Below are 22554 nucleotides of genomic sequence, written 5' to 3'. Positions count from 1 at the left end.
TATATTTAATTTACAAGAATTAGAAACAAAATGGCAATATATTGTCAATCATTTCAGGTATATGACGTAATGGTGACCCCAAAACATGTCATTTTCTGTCTGAAAATGATCAAGATTACATTATCAAATTCATTTATCAATAGCATTACCATAGTTTTGAAAGGTTTGAAAAATTTAACTCTTGTTTTCAATTTTAGGACCGAATAAGGGCTCTTATTATCCCTCCACTTTAATCAAAATTTGCTGGTTCTTTTATGTATGATTTTCCTACAATATTTTATTTCACTGGAATGTTTATAGTGTCTGCAAATGCAATATAGTGAGACTGGTCCCTATTAATTCTTTTCATACATAAAGTTATATTTAGTTAAAATCCAAACTGGCAACTAAATGAGACCTCTTTCTAAGACACTAGAAGTTGGTTCAGAGGTTTTCTACATCTGTTTTCCTGTCTAGCTAAATAAAGATCCGTTTTCTTCTCTCATATATACACTTTTACCATTTAATATCAAAGTAAACTAAATGAAATAAAATGTCCACATAAGGACCATAAATAGCACTCAAAACTTCTGTAATGTGTTGTTTCTCCGTTATAACACTTCAAGTGAATAACGGTTAAAATCAATTAGACCACTATTTGGTAACTGACTGTAAATCTCATTACAGACACGTCAATAATTTATACAGTGCCTTCTTTTACAGGAATGCCTTAGCGAGTGTATTCACAGACAGCATATTATATCTATCAATACAAAAACTAAGGAGTAAGCTCTAATCTACTATATACACATTATAATACAGATTTGCATTAACTATTAACAGGATGACAACTTAATTAGCTAAAACTGCAATCAATTTCCTGTTATGAGTTTCTATTGAGTGATTTTTTTTGGAATAAAAGTTTGAAAAGAAAACTCAGTCATCATGGGATCATCTAATGCTGATGGATCCACAACTAACGATAAAAAGAAAAACGTTCATAGAGATAGTGACATTGTTGAAATCAACGAAAAACATGGACCTCTGTATAATGCTATTCCACGGATGCATCCTGCTGCAGCTATTATATTGTGTTTACTAAATATCTGTGCCCCAGGTTTTGGTAAGTATTGTAAATAATGTACTTTTCTGTTTGTTTTCAGTTGAAAGTAGGTAATCAATTGTGTTTGCGCGAGTTTGACGTACGTAAGGCGTTACTGTTCGTCATGCATATTCTTTTAAAAATAAGATAACATTCATACATTGCTTAGTGCTGAAAGTTTAACTAAGAAGATATAAGAGTTATTACTTCGATACATATATTTTGATGCAACCGCAACTGTTATAGAAGCTGTTGCTTACATTTCATCTTGTAAATTATTCAGTTTACAGTTTAATATTTTTAAAAAGGCTAGTAGATTGTTAAAGATCGACATTTTGCGAATGTCCGACCTTTCCTCATTTCTCTTCAAAGTTTTATCCAGCATCATATGTTTTCTTTCTGCGTTAACAATATCTTCAACAGTACATATACAATTCTATCAGAAGTTTACTCGCTCTATCGTATAAAATTCTATCAGAAATTTACTCACTCTATCGTATAAAACTCTATCAGAATTTACTCACTCTATCGTAAAAAATTCTATCAGAATTTACTCATTCTATCGTATAAAATTCTATCAGAATTTACTCACTCTATCGTATAAAATTCTATCAGAATTTACTCACTCTATCGTATAATATTTCATATCGATATCTCTCCTACTCAGCAAATGTGTAACTGATATTTTGATAAAATACTTAAGATGTAAAATTGTATACTGGGGTTAGGGATATATATTGAGGATGAAAAGGAATACAGATTTTTTCTTACAATTTACCAATAAAGATATCTTCTGTCAGTTTTTTTGGCAGGAATACGTCAGTTGTCATTTTGAATAACTGTTTCCCAGGTATTACGTAGAGACGTAGATAAAACACGCAGATCTCCTTTGCTGTTAAATGCTTTATTTATATTCAAGGCGACAATTACATACGATCTTTCAAGGATACGCCTGCATAGATATGCATGAGAAGTATTCCGGAAATTAACCGCAGATGAAATGCATAGAAAGTAATATCAAAATGCAGTTGCTCGTGTCATGGTAATACAGACCTTCGTAAAGCTACAAGTGTAAAGGCCAAGTAAAAATAAATACAAACAATTCATAGCTTCTCAGGTCCTACTTTACCTTCTTAAAACCTTGACCAAAAAATAAGTTGTATTATAGAAAAGTCTGAGAAGTATTTTATTTACATAATAGCAGTTATATCAATGTTATCTTTGAAATGATGGAAAATGTATTTCAAAAAGATACCCCAGGAGATGAATATTTTTTTTCTTGACCTTGTGAAGATGGTAGAGTTGATATACTCAAACTGGACCTTTCAATTCCTAGAAAACATTCGCTGCTTATATGCTCCATCGTTTTCATCGTTTTAATATATGTTGTTTTAGTTATTAACCTTTTTTTAAAGTTCAGTTATGAATACAAATAGATGTGGGATACAAGTCATTGTAACAAAAAGAATAACTTATCCAAGAATTCAAATATAGTAAATTTAGTATTCAACTAACACAAAAAAAAGTGATAATTCACTCGAGCGCACTGCATTTGCGCCAAATTTTGAAAAATGCAGTATTTCATTTGCACCACAAGGTATAGTATTTCAATTGCGCCAAAAATAAATTTTGCTTTTGTGCCAATTTACAGGTCAAATATAATGGAAACATTTTAATATAAGTTGTATCCTGAATACGAGGCTTGCATAAGAAATGTTGTAAAGTAACCACCCACCCATTGAATAAGTAAGTGAGTTCATACTCATTTCTTACACTCAACTAGAGTCACTTAAAGGTAACTGTCCTAAGTCAGGAGCCTGCTGTTCAGTGGTTGTCGTTTGTTGGTGTTGTTCATAGGATTTTCTCGTTTCACGTTATTTATATAGATTAGACCGTTGGTTTTCCTGTTTGAATTGTTTTACACTAGTCATTTTGGAGCCCTTTATATCTTGCTGTTCGGTGTGAGCCAAGTCTCCGTCTTGAAGGCCGTACTTTGACATATAATTGTTAATTTTTTATACATTGTGACTTGGATGGAGAGTTGTCTCATTGGCACTCATACATGTACCACATCTTCATATTCATATACAATTGTATAGTGTTCTTCACTCGTGTATGTAAATGTATTTGATTTTAACGAAAGAAATCTCTGTATTACTGAAAAATTACACCAGGTTTTTCAATATCGCAAACTTGTTAAAAAACATTTACTTAATTTTATCATCGGTACAAGGACATCATTCGTAAATATAAATCAACGTGCTGACATATTATACCTTCAGGTATTACACTTTCAATCTTTTATGGTAATATTCTATACTAAGCACAAAATGTCGCCATTCACCTCAAAAGCTAACCAAACCTTTAAACAGACTTATTCAGAAGGGATATAGTTACGATACTGTTGTCAGGTCATTAAAGATGGCGTTTATTGGAATTAATATTGATTCACTCATATATGGTCTTTGCATCGGAAATAAACACATTTATTCTAAAACCAGTTGTTGGCATGATACGGGTTATGTTCTTATATATCGTATATTTTATGATGGTATGATACTGAACCCCTAACGGGAGGGAGTGTGCTTGATTTCATATGATGAAGACATAATCTTTCAATCAGTTTAATTGAAGTCTGGAGCTGTCATGTGATTGTCAGTAACTTCTATTAATCCTTTGTTAATTCATGTTGAGAAGTTTCTTCTATTACCTATTCTAACATCGGACTCGGACTTCTTTTGAACTGAATTTTACTGTGTGATTTATGATGAATATGTTATTTATGGTATTAAAACTATGTTGTAATATTATTATTAAAAGTATCTATTATATAGATCTATTATTTCTACTATTTATCTTGTATTATTGGCGAAATGAAATGAATTATTTTGGCGCAAGTGAAATATAGCTTGTGGCGCAAATGAAAGATTTGTTGGCTCAAATGAAATGTGAATTGGCGCAAAAGCAAAGCACCGATTCACTCATGCGCTACTCGCATTAGTGAATCAATTAGTTGTTTGGTCACTAGTTGAAAGTGTTTAGTTATTTGAAATTTTGCGGATTAGTACTTCTAGAAATATCAACTTTGTCGACATTATAAAACTTCGATATATACAAATTGTAGATCGGTTTTTGTCAGGGTATGTGTCCACGTTTTAAATTTCCAGAACGTCATCAAAAAGGAGAATATACTAAGGGGACAATCAAAAACCATAAGTCGACAAAAGATAATAGAAAAACCACGAACAGGCTAATCTAAGTAATGAAAAAAACACAGAAACCTAAAAACTAAACAACATGTTAACTCCACCAAATAAGGGGGATAAACTCAGGTGCTCCGGAATGGTCAGACGTTCCTGCTTGTCGGCTGACACCCATCGTTATACTACAATACAATTTGCTGCAATAATAAAACTGTTTTGAAATATCTTGTAGTCAAATTTGACGTCTTGGAATTTCAAACTGTAGTTTATACTCAGTATATAAGAAATGTAAGAAAAATTGTAATTTACAAGTGGTATTAACAAAATTCTTTCTACAGATGTTGAACATTATTCATATTTGACGTGACTTTGTCTTGAATAATAAGACACTATAGTAAAATAGATCTACATGTCTTGAATAATAAGACACTATAGTAAAATAGATCTACAATCTATGAGGAAAGGTATTTTAAGGACCTGTAATCATTATCTCCTGAATATGTTATGATGACTTTAGCATTCATTTTGTGCAAAGAGATCAGTTTGAAGTTGCAAACTTAATCGTATTTAACCTACAGCAAGAGAAAAAATCTCAAGGAAGATTTATAAAACATCATTTGATGTAGAGCAGATAGACAATGTTATCAATCTAATTTATAGAAATAACACATTTTTCATATTTAACGGTGAACGAAAATGTAATTTGATTTACAAAACAGAAACTAACATTTATGATCCACACTAGAATGAGGGATAGTTGTAGCATAATGCATAATTTGAATTCAAATATCGCAGAACGTATGAGGAATCTAAGAAACTAATAAAGAAATCATTTTAATACTATCAAAAAACCGACAGAAACTAACAAATGACCTGATCTTATTGGAACGCTTAACATGTAACCGTGAAAAGAGATTGACGACCAACCACCGGGGTGGGGTGGTGGTGGTGGATTTTTTTTTTTTGGGGGGGGGGATAATTTCGCGTTCATCGTTTGCGCTGTTGACCAATTCTGTCATAAAAATTCCTTTTTGTCCCAAATTTACTAGGTTTTCTTAATCTTTTGTTGATGATCTTATTGACCCTATAATGGTTAGAAAGGAGAACATATGATTTAAATGTCCCTCTTAATGTTAGAAAGGAGAACATATGATTTAAATGTCCGTCTTAATGGTAGAAAGGAGCACACATGATTTAAATGTCCCTCTTAATGTTAGAAAGGAGCACACATGATTTAAAAAAAAGCTCTAAATGTTAGAAAGGAGAACACGTGATTAAAAGCCCCTCTTAATGTTAGAAAGGAAAACGCATGATTAAAAGCCCCTCTAAATGTTAGAAAGGAAAACGCATGATTAAAAGCCCCTCTAAATGTTAGAAAGGAGAACACATGATTTAAAGCCCCTCTAAATGTTAGAAAGGAGAACACTTATTAAAATCCCCTATAAATTTTAGAAAGAAGCACTGGTGATATAAATGCCCCTTTAACTGTTAGAAAAGAAAACACACTTTAACGGCCTGCGCATGTATGAAAAGATTTATGATTGAGGTTTTTCCTCTATGAGTTTTTTCTCAATTTACACCTGTAACTATGAAGTATAGAATTACAAATAAGACAAAAACTCATCGGGTTGTTATTCAATCAAAAGTAGAACGAAACGAAGCTTATCATTAAAAGCTGCATACCAAAAATCAGTTTAATATCTTAAAAACTAAACAAGAGGCCCCCAGGAGCTTGTGTCGCTCACCTGGCATTATTGCAAAAAATTAATTGATACAATGCAACGAGATTGTTTGGTTGATCTTGACACCCTTAAGGATTTTGCCCTGTCAGAATTTTTGCTTACATATTATGGTTTCCAATATATATAAGACAATTAATACATCTTTGCCTTATGTTCTATTTTAAACCATGGATGTCTTGTTTATTGACTGACCAGGGGGAAACGCAAACTTTATCCTACCTACCCTAAGGATCATTTACATCAAATTTTGTTGAAAGTGATTTAGAAGTTTCATTCCCTATCATTATTTCCTTGATAGAGGGTTGCTACACACAAGGAAGCTATTAAACCAAGAGTTCAAACTGGTGAAGTTGAAATCATCCCTTCGTAACTTACGGACACCATCACTAGTTGGTTAACCGTTAGGAAGTATCTGTTTCACAGATGACGACGGATATGTCACAATTATGGTAACCCGTCCTCTTTTCCTCGAATGTGACCTACCGAATTAGACTTATCACCAGGTTTGTACTTACACGAGTAACACGACGGGTGCCACATGTGTCGCAGGATCCTTCCGGAGCACTTGAGATCGCCCCCGATTATTAGTGGGGTTCGTGTTGCTCAGTCTTTAGTTTTCTATGTTGGGTTTTGTGTACTGTTGTTTGTCTTTTGGCCTTTTCCTTTTTTTTTGCCATAGCGTTGTCAGTTTATTTTGACTTATGCCTTTGAATGTCCCTTTGGTATCTTTCGCCTCTCTTTCAGAGTACAAGATCTTTGAAAAGTATACGACGGACAAGAAAATGAGTCAAAAGTTGTCGTTTAATGATTGAAATTGGTACAGTAATTTTAGAGAATAGCTTTGAAAAAGTACACTATCGACATGTTAATGAGCCAAAAATCGTCGTTTAATGCTATAACTCCTGAAAGGGAAAATTCGCGATTTTTTACTTATCATCTTATTATGTTCATAATACCATTAAAAACATATTCACCAAGTTTTATCTGGATATGAAAACTAATAAAGAAGAAAATTGGGAATTATTAATTCTATTTATTCAAACTTCCTGACTTATGTGACGTAGTTTAAGTCTTTTTGCATGCCGGGAGTGGATTAATCTCATTTAAAGTCTTGTTCGTTAATCATCTAATAACGCGATTTAAAGCGCATCAACGACTTTTGGTGTAGCTATTAACCAACTAACAATTCAGAAAGAAAAGTGATCAGCCGTGCATTTTTTTAAATTAAAATTTACGATTTATATTTTAAGGATTTCTGATATGATTATAGTAATAAAAGCAAATCATACAATCGAATTTTTTTATGATTTTTTTTTCGACGGATATGTTGAACAACATATATAACTGATAGTATAATAGAAATTCACGTTTGTATTCTCCCCTATTACTTCAGTCGAGGATTTGTCTTACTATACAAATCCTTGCTTCTGTCTAGCACTGTGTAAATACAATGCATGTGTATTATGCTGACACCACCTGGTAAAGGTGTGGTTAAATTCACGGTAATTAAAAGATTAGCATTATGTAATTTTAATCCTTTGATCTTCACTAGAGTGGTGTTTGTCCTCAAGGATTCACCGTTGCAGGTATGAGACAGATTTTTTTTAATTATTAAGGGAGGAATATGGTGGCAAAATACCTTAATCGCCGTTATATATATATTTTTTTTAACATTTTGCATTTGCTCAGTTTTTAAATAAATAGGTGAGTATTTTGTTGTAACATCGAAATTCTGAATCACTTTCAATAAAATAATTATAAAAATATTATAAATGGCCCACGAAAACGAGCGTATAAATCAAAACAGTACTATTTAAAATTATCATCGGTAACCTTGAATATTTAAATGTGCAGAGAAAATTATCAGTTACGAAAATATAGTTTTGTCGTCCAAAGCGATCTTCATTTACCTAATCAGGAATGCCCTTATTAAAATATTACAAATCTCACAACGTATTTATATAATTCTTAAGCTATTTGACCAACGATGTTTAAAAAAATTAACAGAATCAATCTAACGTCAACTTTCCTTTTTTAAATGGAGACAGAACGGCGAAATCAATTTTCAATGTGCTTGATATCTTGTACCTTTGTAAGACTTATCATTCATTCATAAACCCACTCTAAACCAGAGACATATATACGTCTGTTTAAACTGACAAGAAAACTCCTATAGCGGACAAGCAGTATATTCTGTAAATTTCTGAGATTTAATACAAAGAAATAAAAAAAATCCCGAAATTAATTTGATCCTGGAAAATATTCACATCCTCATTCGGTCTGAAAAAAATATTCGAATTTGGTATACAGAACATGCAGAAGTGTGAATATTATAAAACCTAATTGTTATATCAGAAACCATTATAAATATGAACATACATACGTAAGACCTCATGGGACGTCACCTAACCACATTCAGGTAATATACAAGTAGCTCTGTTATACCCGGAAATGTCAAGGTTAATCATAGATAGATAGACATGACCTCAGACCACCACCATCCCCCCCCCCCCCCCCCCCCCCCTCCCCCCAAATCGAGGAACAGTATATCTTACAATGTGTATATTCCTGCAAAAATAAAAAAAAAATGAGAAAAAAGAAAGAGATGAACGGTAAGATTCAGATATTTATATAGTTGCTTGTCGTTAAATAGAGATCTAGTGTATACATGTCTAATTGTTTCTGTTCTATCGGCATTTTTGTAGATCTTGTATTTCTGATTAAAAGTTTACGACGACAACGGACACCAAGTGACTGCAAAAGCCCACTCGGAGCTAAAAACGGGTAAAAGCGTATACTTATAGAAATTATTGTTATTTTTAATAAATCACCTACAACATCTGAATGGGATATCATCATATATTTTATGGTAATCTCAATGGTCTGTACACTGAGGCAGGGTATGTATATCCGAGTTTTTTTCAGCTTCATGTTGGTAATAGTGATGTAGACCTTTCTAAAAGCGATAATGATATCCATTGTAAACAGTTCATTTCATAGTTGAAACTATGTAGTGAATATGGATAGAATCGCAAAACTGTAAAAGTGAAATCACGAAAGAAAATTATATCTGTCACCCCACGCGAAGTTTGATAGTAATATGATATGCACGTGAGCTCGATTTAAAATAATACATACAAAGAAAGACAAAAATACTTTTTTCCTATATGTTAAACTCGTTGTCACATTTATGAAAATTATTTTCCGATTACATGAAATAACTGCTATTAGTTCATGTAATTTTACTGGCGACATATTGTATTTCTTTAGAGACAACTTTTCGTGGAAGTTTCCATAATAATGTAAACAGATTGAAACGCTATTGAACTAGGTAATATGCCTTAAAATAGGAAATGAATATCGAATAAAACGAACAACATAACAGGAACTGCCAATTTCTTGTTTTCTCAGCTGTAAACTTTTCTCTGAATTTAAATTTCTGTAAATCACTGATCAATAAAGTAACCAATTTATGGGTAATTTTCTTTGATGAAATCAGAGCTTACATTCTTTAAAATGAATGTTAAGTTTGAATTGTTTACATGTTTAAATGTCTTGAAGTTGTAAGGCAATCAATTTTAGTTTGGTCGTAATTTGGTCTTGACAGCCTGAAATATAATCAATGCTATTTGTCGGTGAAATGGGTTAATACAGAAAAGTAACCATGCTGATAATTACCATTATAACTAATATCTCTATAGAGATTTGTCAATGCAAAATGAAGCATTTTACAATTTATCGAATACTAAATATTTGATTTATAAAAATAAGATGTGGTATTGTTTTGTGTCTAAGTTTAAGTTTTCTGTTTAGTCTTTTTTAAGCGCTAGTTTTCTGTTTAGTTTTTTTTTCACCGCTGAAAAGTCTTTCCAATGCAGCGAATTCGGTACCTAGAATCTTTAGAAGCCACCACAATAACGCTGTTAACTTTTTAACCAGTGGTTTCAAAATAACAGCCGCTAATTTTTGTACAGTTGCCACTGTTTTAACAAATGTCTCTAAAAATGCATACACCTTTTTTCTTCACGATTTATCATTAATGTTTGGGGAAAATGATCATCAGTATACAAATTTTTAGCATTATCGGTTTTTCACATAAAATAACTTCAGGTGAAGCATATAATTGCCACCTTTCATCAACAATATTCTTTAAGAAGTTATAAAATCAGCATCTGCTTCACATTTAATGATGAAGTTAAAAGATATAGTCACTTTTTAAAACAGAAACTGTGTATACATTAATAAGGAAATATCAGAATAAATAATGGTATGTTGTCTTTGATTAAATTCGCACTAGATATAATACCCTTGAACAAAAACGCAAAACAAGAAAGCTCATCTCATCTCATCATAATTTTGCACCATTTAAACACGAACAGAAAAAAAGTCTGCAAAACAGGAACACAAAAACTAAAGACTAAGGAAAATGTAACCAAGCAAATCTACGGACGAACAAGGGTTACTGATATACAAATATGTACATCTATCATCAAATGCACTTGCATTTAATAGTTATTTACATTATTTCAGAAAATTGACCGAAATACAACTTTCGACAAGTAAATTTCAGCATTTTGTACCTTAATGAAAAACTCATCAAAGATACCAGACTTATAATTTGGTACGCCAGACGCGCATTTCGTCTACATGAGATTCAGACGCGCGTTTTATCTACATGAACTGTAATCTTTATCACTCCGTCAAAGGTTTTATGCAACCATTAAGTTTTCTACAAAGGTGAATGTCTTTGGTTAAGTTTAATTATCTTCAACTTTTCTACGTTAACTGACAATAACTAGCTCGAGTTTTTTTTACATCTTGCAGTAACAATCTTGATGGTGAACAGCACTCACGTCGAAATTTTCCCCGTCATTTTATTTTCTGTAAATTGGTTGAATTCGATTCGAAGTCGGGTTATTCCTGGTTATTCCAATAGTTTTGTTTGAGTTTGTTTAAGCGATGTACGGGAATAAAAATGTAAAACGATTGATGAATGTCTATTTCATTATTCCCGTCTCACAAGCACATACCTTATATTTTATATTATCAGAGCACTTTCATAATTTTTAAATATTTTTTTTGTCTTCCTGGATATGCATAAACCATTTGTCTCCGGACGTTAAGCAAACAACAATCAATCGTTTCAATTTTCATGCAAAAACAAGACGCGGAAAGCCTTGAAGGTTTCATACTTCATGCAAAATTATATTTTGTTAGATGTCGAAATTCCCTTTTAAAAGTACGATAACATTACCATATTTGTAAAGAACTCAAGACAGAAAGTGGGCATAGATAAAGTAGACCGCTGAGTGCCATTAGTAAGCTATATTTTTATCCAACTTTGAATAGGAACTGAATATCGAAGAAATGAGAGAGAATATAATTGCTTTATAAACAATTACTTGAGAAACAAACCCAAAACTTGACGACAATGTGATTCACTAGAATCGTAACAAAACCCTTATTTTTGTCTATAGAAAACGCAAATGAAGTGTAAAAAATAATGGATAGACTATCTTTAAGATAAGATTTTTCATAGAACGTTCTCAATGCATAACTAATAGCATCTCTTTTACAAAATAATGATTTCCCTATCCGTCCACATGCTTTTAGATTTATTGGAAAGTGGAAAGTATAGAATTTAAAGTGCTTATTTGGCTTGGGTTATACGCTGGGATTAATCTTGAATTTCATTGAATACTGTCTTTTTTGATAAAATCGCTCGATTTATGCACATATATAACAAAAGACTGTATAACAAATTTAGTTAACATTATGCAACGTAACAAACTTTTTTCGCTGATAACTACTTTGGATAGAAAAATATTCAAAAATAAGCCAAATGACTACCAAAATATTGAATAGTTATAGCTAGCGTTCTCGTAACGAAAAGATAATGTACGTTAGTGCTGATTTCGAATGTCGGGGATAATGTGCGTTTCTTTGTTGCTCTGAAACGCAATAGGTCATGTGTGTTGAAGTGTTCAACTCGAAGTCAGACTTAGCGCGTGTAAAAGTTCCGTCTCGAGTAAACGTGATATTAGTATTTCTGTGCTTGTATCGACTGTGGTAGATCATCTGGGTTTAATCATTGAATGGTAGTCGCTGCTTTTCGCTGAGTACTCTACATTCAGCTCCTTTTGCATTATTTGAGACAGACAAGTTTGTCATGGTTTGTCAATATGTCTTACTATTGAATACTTTAATTTCGGTTACTAGCACTTAAAAAGCTAGATGAACATGCTGTTCTTGTACAAATCTGTACACATAAATAAATAGTGATTACCAAAAGTTTCTGTGATATGTACCGATGAACAAGTTTCTCTGCATATCAATACTGTACAATATCAACTACAAGTCACACTATGAAACTTTTATGTCGAATGAGCGTAGCGTACGATTTGAAAAGGCTACATATTTTGTGGAGGAGAATGATTCAGGCACAGGGTAGACAGATAAAAGACCATATAATCTATAATATTTAAATATCTAAAATAATTTTGTATCATACAATTCAATGTAAATTTACCATCCAATAGGCAACATGGTCAAAACAAATGTTAAAACATAAATATTAATGCCAGAAATAATTGGATAAAATATTCTATGTCTTTTCTTACTTAGCTCCATCAGGAGCTGGCATAGCGTAGTACCAGTCAGAAAACCAGTCTGGAAGTAGCGACATTGGCCAAAATTCATATTGACAATCTCTTCCACACCGGTAACGAGCTTTTGGAAACTTGGCAAAAAGTGCATGTTCGATGGCATCTGTTACAGGGGACAAGTCTGGATTCTGTATAGGTGGGATATTCTTGTATGTTTGCTTCCCTGTGTAGCAAAATAATGCATTTTAATCCTTTTTTTTTCTGTATTACATAGATATATAATGGTAGCAGTGTTGATCTCTTTACTTTATATCACATCAGTGTTTATTTTCTTTTTTCTTTTCCCTGGAAAAATGTCTTTGTTTGAGTAATATTTTGTTTTGTTTGTTTTTGTTTGTTTTATTGTGTTTTGCTTGTTATAATAATGTCATTTCACTTTTGTTCTCCAAAATAAATCAAGAACTAACTCTAGTGGAATAGGTATTACTGATTTTAAACATTTAATCTTAATGAGTACTTATTGTTGTCTTGGTTTATATAATGACTTATGTGGGATATTGGGCTCATATAACATTTTTTTTTAAATAATTTGTTAGCCGTAGTATGTATTCGACTTCAGGGATTTCTTACCATTTTGAACGAATAAAAACCATAAAGACTTTCAATATATGGAAAAAATTGGTACAGATTGTCCAGTACTTTTCGAGAAAACTGACGATTTAAATGTTATTTTCCATATGTTTAAGTGATAGCCTATGTATGTATATAGACAATTCATCAATCGTCACAAAAAGGGAAACTTTGTATAGGGTCTCCCGACCATTATTATGTTTGAAATTATTTGGCCTTGGCAGTTTCAGAGGAGAGATATTTGTGTGAAAATTGGACAATCATAATCACGAATGCACAAACATACTATACTTAGGCCAGTACACACCTTTTTTTTTTTAATAATCTTCATTAGGTACGGTCTAGACTCAAGTTAGCGAAGGGTACTTTTTACAGATAATATTAAGACTTCAGCCTAATTTCTCGTGTTAATTATAGTTGTTGTACTTCATTTTTGAACAAACTTACATTTTTCTAACCAGTTTGGTCCATAAAATGTTCTTATTTCTGGGTCTGTAGCATTATAAGCCTGTTGTAGTTTAGACCCCATTTCGTCAGGATACACAATGTTTGTTTTGAAAGCACCAGGTTCAACACAGTGAGCTGACACACCAACATGATACATCTCTTTTCTAAAAATAATAAACATTTACGAAGTGAAAATGTAGTGAATATATGTTAATGCATTTAAACCTTTTTTTTAGTTTAGACCGTGTTAAAAAAACACAAATAAAATACACGACTAAGCAACAGAGATTCCACCGGGACAAATACAGAAAACAACGGATACACGCAGATACATACAAACTCACAAACTCTGAAATCCAAAGCTTGGTCATTGTATACCACACCATAAAACTGGAGGTGATAGTAAGTACTCCGGATCGAAGAGGTACCCTTAATTGATGCATGTACGAATTTTTTTTACTATTTTTCTTTTATTAATTGTTGAAGGCTAGGTCAATTTCATTTTAAGTTAAATTGTCCGCATTCAAACGAAATTAATCAACAAGTAATCACTACAATACAACTCAATTGCATGGAGGATAAACACGGTACCGGTAGGTATAGTGTCCGGCTAGGATCGTGGTTTTTCGAGTGATTTGATCGGGGTTTTTCGAGTGTGACCACTTTTTTTCGAGTGAATATGATCAAAAATGGAAACAAACATACTTCTTTTCTGACAAGACTTGATATAGGAGCTCGAGTTTAATATACAAGGTTATACAAGGCATGTTAGTATTTAAGATAAAAAGATATTATCAATCCGACATTATTTTTTGTTGAAAAAGTTAAATTAAGCCTTACAATGCTTTTATTCCAAAATACAAAATTAAGCTATTTTTATACACGTATACCAATGCAAATGTCGAAGGAAATGCACACACGGAATCTATATATCCTTAGATATACAGACATTTTACTTAAATTCTTGTTATTGCATTGGAAATTACATTATGAGACTAAATTCATTTTTTATATGTTCGGGTTTTTTCGAGAGCAGTCCGGTTTTTTTCGAGAGCGTCCGTGGTTTATCGAGTGATTATACAAATTTCACATAGCTTAAAATGTTATGTGTCAGTGTATTTACATTTAAAAAAAAATAAAAAAAGGATCAAAATAAGTCCTTTTCAAGGCACGAAATCAATGCAATCATCCGTTTGATAATGGTGTACTAACTGGCTTTGAACTAGCTCTCAGTAACTGCGAGTTTTCTCAGATCTGTATAATAGTGTCTTTTTGTTGTTGGGATATACAAGTACCCGGCCACGTCCACTATGTGTTTTTATGTTAGATGTATTTCTATTTGTATCCATCTGATGAGTTAAGCCTTTTTCAACTGATTTTGATAGTTCGTTCTTATGTTGTACTGTTACACCACTGTCCCAGGTTAGGGGGAGGGTTTAGATCCCGCTAACATGTTTAACCCCGCCACATTCTGTATGTATGTGCCTGTCCCAAGTCAGGAGCCTGTAATTCAGTGGTTGTCGATGGTTGATGTGTTACATATTTGTTTTTCGTTCATTTCTTTGCACATAAATTAGGCCGTTAGTTTTCTCGTTTGAATTGTTTTACATTTGTCATTTCGAGGCCTTTTATAGCTGACTATGCGGTATGGGCTTTGCTCATTGTTGAAGGCCGTACGATGACCTACAGTTGTTAATTTCTGTGTCATTTGGTCTCTTGTGGAGAGTTGTCTCATTGGCAATCATAACACATCTTCTTTTTTATAACACTTACATTTTATAAACAAGTATCGTTCACATTGTTTATATTGTCTTTTTGTCACATCTTATAAATTACATGTACAGTATTTATTCGTGATGTCAACAATCTAATGTTAGCATAGACAATTTGGGTTGAGACGTACATACATGTAGTGTGTTAAGCTGATGAACGATTCATTTCATTGTTAGTTATATATTAAATTTAATTCAAATTTTATTGTCGATGGGCATAAAATTGGGTGGATGTGTGTGTGTGTCTTTTTCAATTGATGGATTTGTTTTTGTGGATCGGGGGCAGGTCTTATTTAGTAGAATATTTTTTTATTACATAGCATTTTTCTGATTTTTTACTGCTGTCCAGTAGATTTCTTACTCCTTTTTTTTAAATATCATTAACTGTAAAAACAAAAGTAGCATGAAATGAAGTTTAAGATTAAAAGTTCCCTGCACTTTTAAGACCGGTTTATAAAGGATCCAGTAATTTCTAATTCAACATTAGAAAGTTGATGTAGAACGTTTTCCGATCAGAAAATTTGCATTAATATGTTTTGGCGATTTGTTGGGAATACATGATATTGTCCTTCACTAAATTAAAGTTATAAACTAGAAAAGGTCATTTTTTAAAGTCAAGAATACATTTTTTCTTATTTAAATTTTCTTTAAAAAACCCGGACCATTTGTCGAAAAACCCGGACAGTTTCACAGTTGCTCTCGAAAAAGCCCGTACAATAACAAACATTGAATTGTTTATATATATACAAGGAAATTGTGCTTCTTTGTTCCTCAAAACATGTATAGTGTTCAAAATAAGATGGGTAGTCATGTAAAAAACTATTATAATTACGAAATAGCAGTTAATTGATCTTATCGCATGTTTTATCACTCGAAAAAGCCCGATCTACACTCGAAAAAAATGGACCGATTCACTCGAAAAACCACGATCCTAGCCGGACACCATACCTACCGTGATAAATTAAAAAGATAAAAGTTTTCTCATCTCATTTTTTGACATCTATAATTTTATGATAAATTTACTTTTTCGAGGATAAACATGACAAGAGCTGAATTAGATTTAATTCTTGAATGGGTGTTTTTGTTTGTTTATCAGACTGTTTCTTCTCTGATTTTATATTTATTATAATGTAAGATTCTTTTATACTATCTTATACTTGACACATACAATCAGATATGGTTCCCACTCCATAAATACATGATGCATTTACCCTAATTCCTTGAAAATTTTCTTTTCTTATAGACATTTACTAACACTTGCCTCAAACAACTTGACATTGATTCCACTCCACATTTGCTTATGTTATAGGCCACTCTACATGGCCAGGCTATAAGGGCAGCGTCACTTGAAACACTAACTATTCTTCCTTTACTTTGGCGTAGTAAAGGTAAAAATGCCTTGGTAACGTACATTACTCCAAGAAGATTTACCTGCAATGTTTTCTCGATTGCAGATTTTGAATGTAGTTCTAATGGCGCACTGATAACTTGAAGTCCTGCATTGTTTACAAGTCCCCAAAGTTCTACAAAGAATTAAAACAACTATAATTATTTTATTCAAATTCAAAACTTATATTTGACCTTTTAGTCAATATGACAGCCGCCTTGGTTTTGTAGTGGGAGAGTAATACGCCTTCAGCACACTAGAGGGACCTAGGTGGCCAAGTAGTCTAAGTAGTTCGTCTGCTGTATCAACAGCTTGTCAACACTGAGGTTGTGAGTTCGAACCCCGTTGAACACCAAAAACCAACCAATCAATCAATCAGCACACAAGAGAAGCTTTTCAAACTTATAAAGGTCCAACTTGACTCGTTGCAAGACATAATTTCTTTCCTCGCCATAAATGTTTTAAAAAAATCTTGGTTTGGCCTTGACATCTTCAAGCTAAATTTACTTAAAGTTTAACTTTTGACTTTGACGCTTACTACGCAAATTTGATAATCACATGATGCATGAAGATGCAGAAGATGTGTACTCTGTCAACGAACATGGTCTTTCTCCGGAGTAGAAAAATGGTTGACCAAAGTCCCGGGAAATGTCCCTTATCCCATCAACTCTAAAAATAACTTCATGTTGTTGGTGGACTCCAATAAGCACGACACTAGAAAAAATGATGAAGTTCGACCAAGTGGAAGCAAACACTTTGTCTGATGGGATATGTACAATTCGATCATTCATTAAAAAACCCGAATGCTTTGCATAAATTACAAGGTTAGATGAACACCAAAGGTTCACTTACGTTTAATGACCCTGTATGATAAATAATGGTGTTTTAAGTAGATAAAGTCTAGAACAATACTTTTTCATATGCTAACAACACTGTCTTAAATACCTTTGTAATGTGCTTGTAATCAACAATACTTCCGGCATCCTACTTACACACCTACGTGTCAGCTTCATATCTTGATTTTCTCTTCTCTTTTTTTAATTGACGCTCATGAAAAACTCAAAATTAGTAAAAATAACAAGAGCGATGACTTCAGATTTCCTGTTGTCATATTGGAAACTGCCCTCTGCTCTAATCTTTATGTGGTGTTTACATATCTCAACGATGCGATAGGCTAGAATTTGTTTTTTCGTTTATCACAATACAACTCCCAATATTGAACAGTACAATCAAGTTATATTGATTATTATGACAATTAAATAAAAGTTCAAATTCAAATTCAAAAGCAAGCGTCCCTATACAAAAACAGTTTCTGCAGATAAAATAATATATACATAGATAGACAACCTATCGGTGACTACACTATATTCTATATTTTACTGAGAAGTGAATTTCTCTCTGTAAATAAAATACACAATGATGAACTAACTTTTTAAATAATAACATTATCTTCAGATGACATTAACCATATCAATTTGGATTTATTTGGGAGGTTTCCTAAGTTTTTTTGACACTTTTTAAGTAAGTTGTATAATCTGATCTTTTATTTTCTAAAACAGGACATTTAAGAAAAATATGAATTTCATCCTTAACTTCAGTGTTGCATAATTTACATTTTCTATCCTCCACTCGGAATCCTGTATATCTGCCTCTTCCTATTTCTTATTTATTTGCACTGACTCTGAACTTATAGCGAGCAGTCGTCTTTCATCTTCATTTCAAATTGATAAACATTTTTTCCATAAAAATATTTTCTTTAAATAATCAGCAAGTTCTTTATGATTTCACTAACTTATACTTCTAACTCTAAAAAAAAAAAAACTACTTATAAAGGTTACGAGGAAGACAAACTATTTCCATATGGTCGCTATCAAGAATTATTTTGTCTTTAGGAAGTCACAGCTTCTCAACTTACTAGTGATACTCAATTATCCTATTATAACTCTGTCATAGATCCAACATGGGTACTTTAGTCTATCTTACATTATTATCGGTTATGTCTATTCCTGAATTTGAGACTTACTAATAAAATTGAGAATGGAAACTAAGTCTACTGGATAACTATGTTGCACTCAGACTCAGATCAACAAAACAAAATACTTGATTTTGTGTTACGAACGTAAATATTGTAACCCGAGAACTGAGTAAAGTTTTATGGTCGGTCTCGCACCGGTATTCTTGTCGTTGCATTGTTTTCATTCTCGTTTTACTTGTTTAAAAGTTGACTCATGATATATAATCAATCGGGACATCGGAACGCAACAGTCAAAGTTGAATTTTGTACAGTTGGTTTTCATCGTCTTTCTGTTTTCTGGGTTACCTTGTGTTTGTTTGGTTTCTGTCTCATTAGCGTTTGGCGTTTATATACTTTATAGTCACTGAACTATTGCAGTAATTATCTAGTGATCGGTAAACCAGTTGTCATATGTTTTCTTCTATCAGACAATATAAATAGACTGTATAAATATAACTTCAAGCTTTCGTGTTGACATTCCAAGTCAGGTTAACACACAAAGATGATATTTAAGCTTAGTTCTGGAACTAATATTGTTGTAAAACAAACAGTTTCAAGTAAGTTATTCTTTCTCCCGCAAAAAAAACTATTTGTTAAGCTGCCTCGTTTAACATATTTTATTAAATTTTCCTTATAGTTTTTTCTTAAAACCAATCCTATTGAAAGAAACCATGTGACTAAAAAATCAACGTTGAAGTTTGAAATAATTACCCGAGGGCAACAACGTTATCAATAACCCTGCAGATATGACGTCACTAGGATAACAAAATGTTGTTTCCCGGTCGTGAACATTCATCATAAGGAATACGATGTTACATGAGTGTAAAATAGCTGAGTGAATGAGATTTTTGAACATATCAGGTATATTGTTGCCGTAACCTCTGACACAAGTTGTATCCACTTTGCACAAAGGGTTGTAACGATTAGTTTCGATCAGCGCTGATTTTTCGAATTCGTTCAAGATATTACTGATGTAAATCTTTCGTATAAATATCATCGTAATCCAAAGTGAATTGTAGGCGTGAGAGCCTTACAGTGTTGATTCTCCAATTTTCTTCTTCTAATTTCCATGACACAAGCCCAAACAGTATGCAAATCGTCCTAATTTTCGAAACCATCTGAGATATGGCTAATGTAAATCTTTGAATTAAATTTCATTAATTTTCAATTAGGAATTTTGGCACGAGAACGCTTACAATGTCGATTTTAATATTATTTAAATTTTCAAGGGACGTAGATAAACAAAAAATAATCGATCGACCTTGATTTTCGAACTCGTCAAGAGAAATAACTGCTGTACCATTTGACATAAATTTTGTTAGAATCAATTGTGAACCGTATGTATGTGTGAGACATCAACAATACCATTTACTTTACAGCCCCCAGCTTGGAAGCAGGCCGAAACCCTTTGCTCTAGGCTGATATCCCAATATAATTTATTTCTATATAGTCATATTAAATTCAATGACAACCACTTTCGTGTGGACAATTCTGAACGTTAACCGAAAAATAATTTGTTTATTACCTTGACCTTTTTCTAGTTTTGACCGTACAAACTGGACAGCATCAGCAATTGACTTCTCGTCTGTTACATCAAGATTCAGTGTCACTAAACGCGAAGAACAGCTAGCTTTTAGATTTTTCTGCCCACTTTCAGTCAAACATGCAGCCAAAACGGGAACTCCAATTTGATCTAAATATTTTGCAAGTGAGTTTCCAAATCCAGAGTCGCAACCAGTAATTAGTACATGCTTTTGTAAAATATTGCGCAACCTAAGTTTTCTTAGATAAAGCTCAGCTATTTTTAGTAAAATAGTCACTAAAATAAACGCAATAAGAATGCCACACACCATTGTCACTTTGTGTATTTACCTGTAAGTACTGATAGTAGACACGGCTAATCTAAATGTTGATATGTGGCATGCTTCATTGATAAGTACACGTGTATGTGTAAAGTTTGTAGACTTTTTGTATTGCTCGGTGACACATTATTTTGCCTTTCCTATTATAAGCTCACCTGACAAACAGGGGTAGGTGAGCTTCTATCATCACTCGACGTCTGTCGTCTGTTTTTCTACTGAGCTTTACAAAAATATTCTTCTCTGAAACTCCTATAGTCAATAGGAACCAAATTTGACAGCAATCATCCTTGGGGCAAAATATGGTCGCTTAGCCTAACTATGTATAGTCTATGGATAGTCTATGGATAGTCTTTTGTGTATACGGAGATATTTAAAGATACACAAATGGACGAGTTGGCAATTTCTTTTTTTATTCTAAAAACCAATATTTTATAAGCCATCTTTATTCTTCCGTCTTCCAGCTGCCCATATAAACATCTACATACAGATAATTTATTTTGGTGTACTGCCCTGAAATTCACGACTTGTTAGTTTAAACATATTGTTTTTGTTCCAATACAAATTGGATACGACAAAATTCAAACAGACTCATATGATGTCTTCTCTTCTTAACATATTTTACAATACAATATAAATGTATAAGTGCATGCATACATTGAATATTAGTTACACATTTATATAAATGGGCATAAAATCAATTTTTCAAAAGACAACCTTGTTTCCAAATAAGTTTGAAAAAGAAGACTTTTATATCAGGGCTTTATGTGCCCTTTATGTGCCTTACCCATATCATTCATAAAATCAATTGTACATGCTGACATGATGATCAAGAAAAATCCAGTTGAACAAGGTCGCCACAACCTAAATCATTCGTATATCATGCATGTTGTTTAGGGGGTAAAACACACTTCAACATTTTTATAAATAATGTCAATCAGAAAACAATCCACAATGATTTTAAACATAACATAACAGTGGTTGGAACTGATTACTAATTAGGTGATCCAACTCTTCCTTCTTTTTTATCATACCAAATAAATAAATGCAAATCGCCATCTTATATTCATATCTAAACCATTACATTCACTATCTATATCTAATTTTCGGAAGCTTTTACTTCAATCTCTAATTATATTATATTCCTTTACCGTGCATTTTTTTCTGTTTTATTGTTTTCTTTCTCGGATTTTTGTTAGTTTTTTGTTGTTTTTTTTTTTAATTATTTTTTTTTCTTTTTGGGGAGGGGTATGCTTTTGTAGCCCTACCTTAGTTGTAACATTTTATAGATTATAGTTATTCTTATCCTTCAAAACAAAATAAAATTGTCTCATTATATAAATCCACTGCAATTTGATGAGACGTATCAAAGGATATGTCAAACTTTTGGGAGCTCTTCCCTCGTAAAACTCATGGAATTTCATCATATAATATTTCAACTGTCTGTATATGATATTTGCCATTTGAATTTTTATGAATCGTTAAAATCTGAATATTTATATTGTCTGCTTTGTAAAAGAGTCAATAAATTAATGCGTATAATGATAAATTGTATCTAAATACTACCATTAGATTAATATTTTTTTAAACTGATTAATGACTGTGAATGCCTTTTAATGGTACAACTGAGATTATGCAATCTAGTTATTACTGATAACTAATTATGTACTAACGAGATACACGGACTTCTCCATAAATAAAGCTCTAATGGCGACAAAGGTTGTCTAGGAGTAATAATTCAATGTTGGAAATATATTTGTAATTGTCATTACGACACATCATTTATTACTTACTCGGGCCAATCTGAGTTCAAA

The 22554-nt window shown here is 32.4% G+C and overlaps 2 protein-coding genes across 2 annotated transcripts in view; one reads left to right on the top strand and one right to left on the bottom strand.

The window, feature by feature from the left end:
- Window positions 1-703: 703 nt before the first annotated feature.
- Window positions 704-22554, top strand: part of LOC127698993 (protein stum homolog) — a 56288-nt gene continuing 34437 nt past the window's right edge. Inside the window, exon 1 of the mRNA XM_052202788.1 lies at window positions 704-1102. Coding sequence (XP_052058748.1) covers window positions 925-1102 — 178 coding nt within the window. The 5' untranslated portion in view covers window positions 704-924. The remainder of the gene's footprint in view (window positions 1103-22554) is intronic.
- On the bottom strand, window positions 12495-20740 carry LOC127698980 (retinol dehydrogenase 16-like). Its single transcript, XM_052202767.1, has 4 exons — window positions 20407-20740; window positions 16742-17003; window positions 13709-13872; window positions 12495-12854 (listed from the first exon to the last, which is right to left on the bottom strand). Exons 1-4 carry the CDS (start codon window positions 20732-20734, stop codon window positions 12643-12645), a joined length of 966 nt encoding a protein of 321 aa, XP_052058727.1. The 5' UTR covers window positions 20735-20740; the 3' UTR covers window positions 12495-12642.

The sequence above is a fragment of the Mytilus californianus genome, unplaced genomic scaffold (genome assembly GCF_021869535.1).
Source record: "Mytilus californianus isolate M0D057914Y unplaced genomic scaffold, xbMytCali1.0.p SCAF_4, whole genome shotgun sequence".
Taxonomy (NCBI): Eukaryota; Metazoa; Mollusca; class Bivalvia; order Mytilida; family Mytilidae; genus Mytilus; species Mytilus californianus.
Note: the sequence above shows the minus strand (reverse complement) of the source record. Positions and strands in the feature narration are given on the sequence as shown.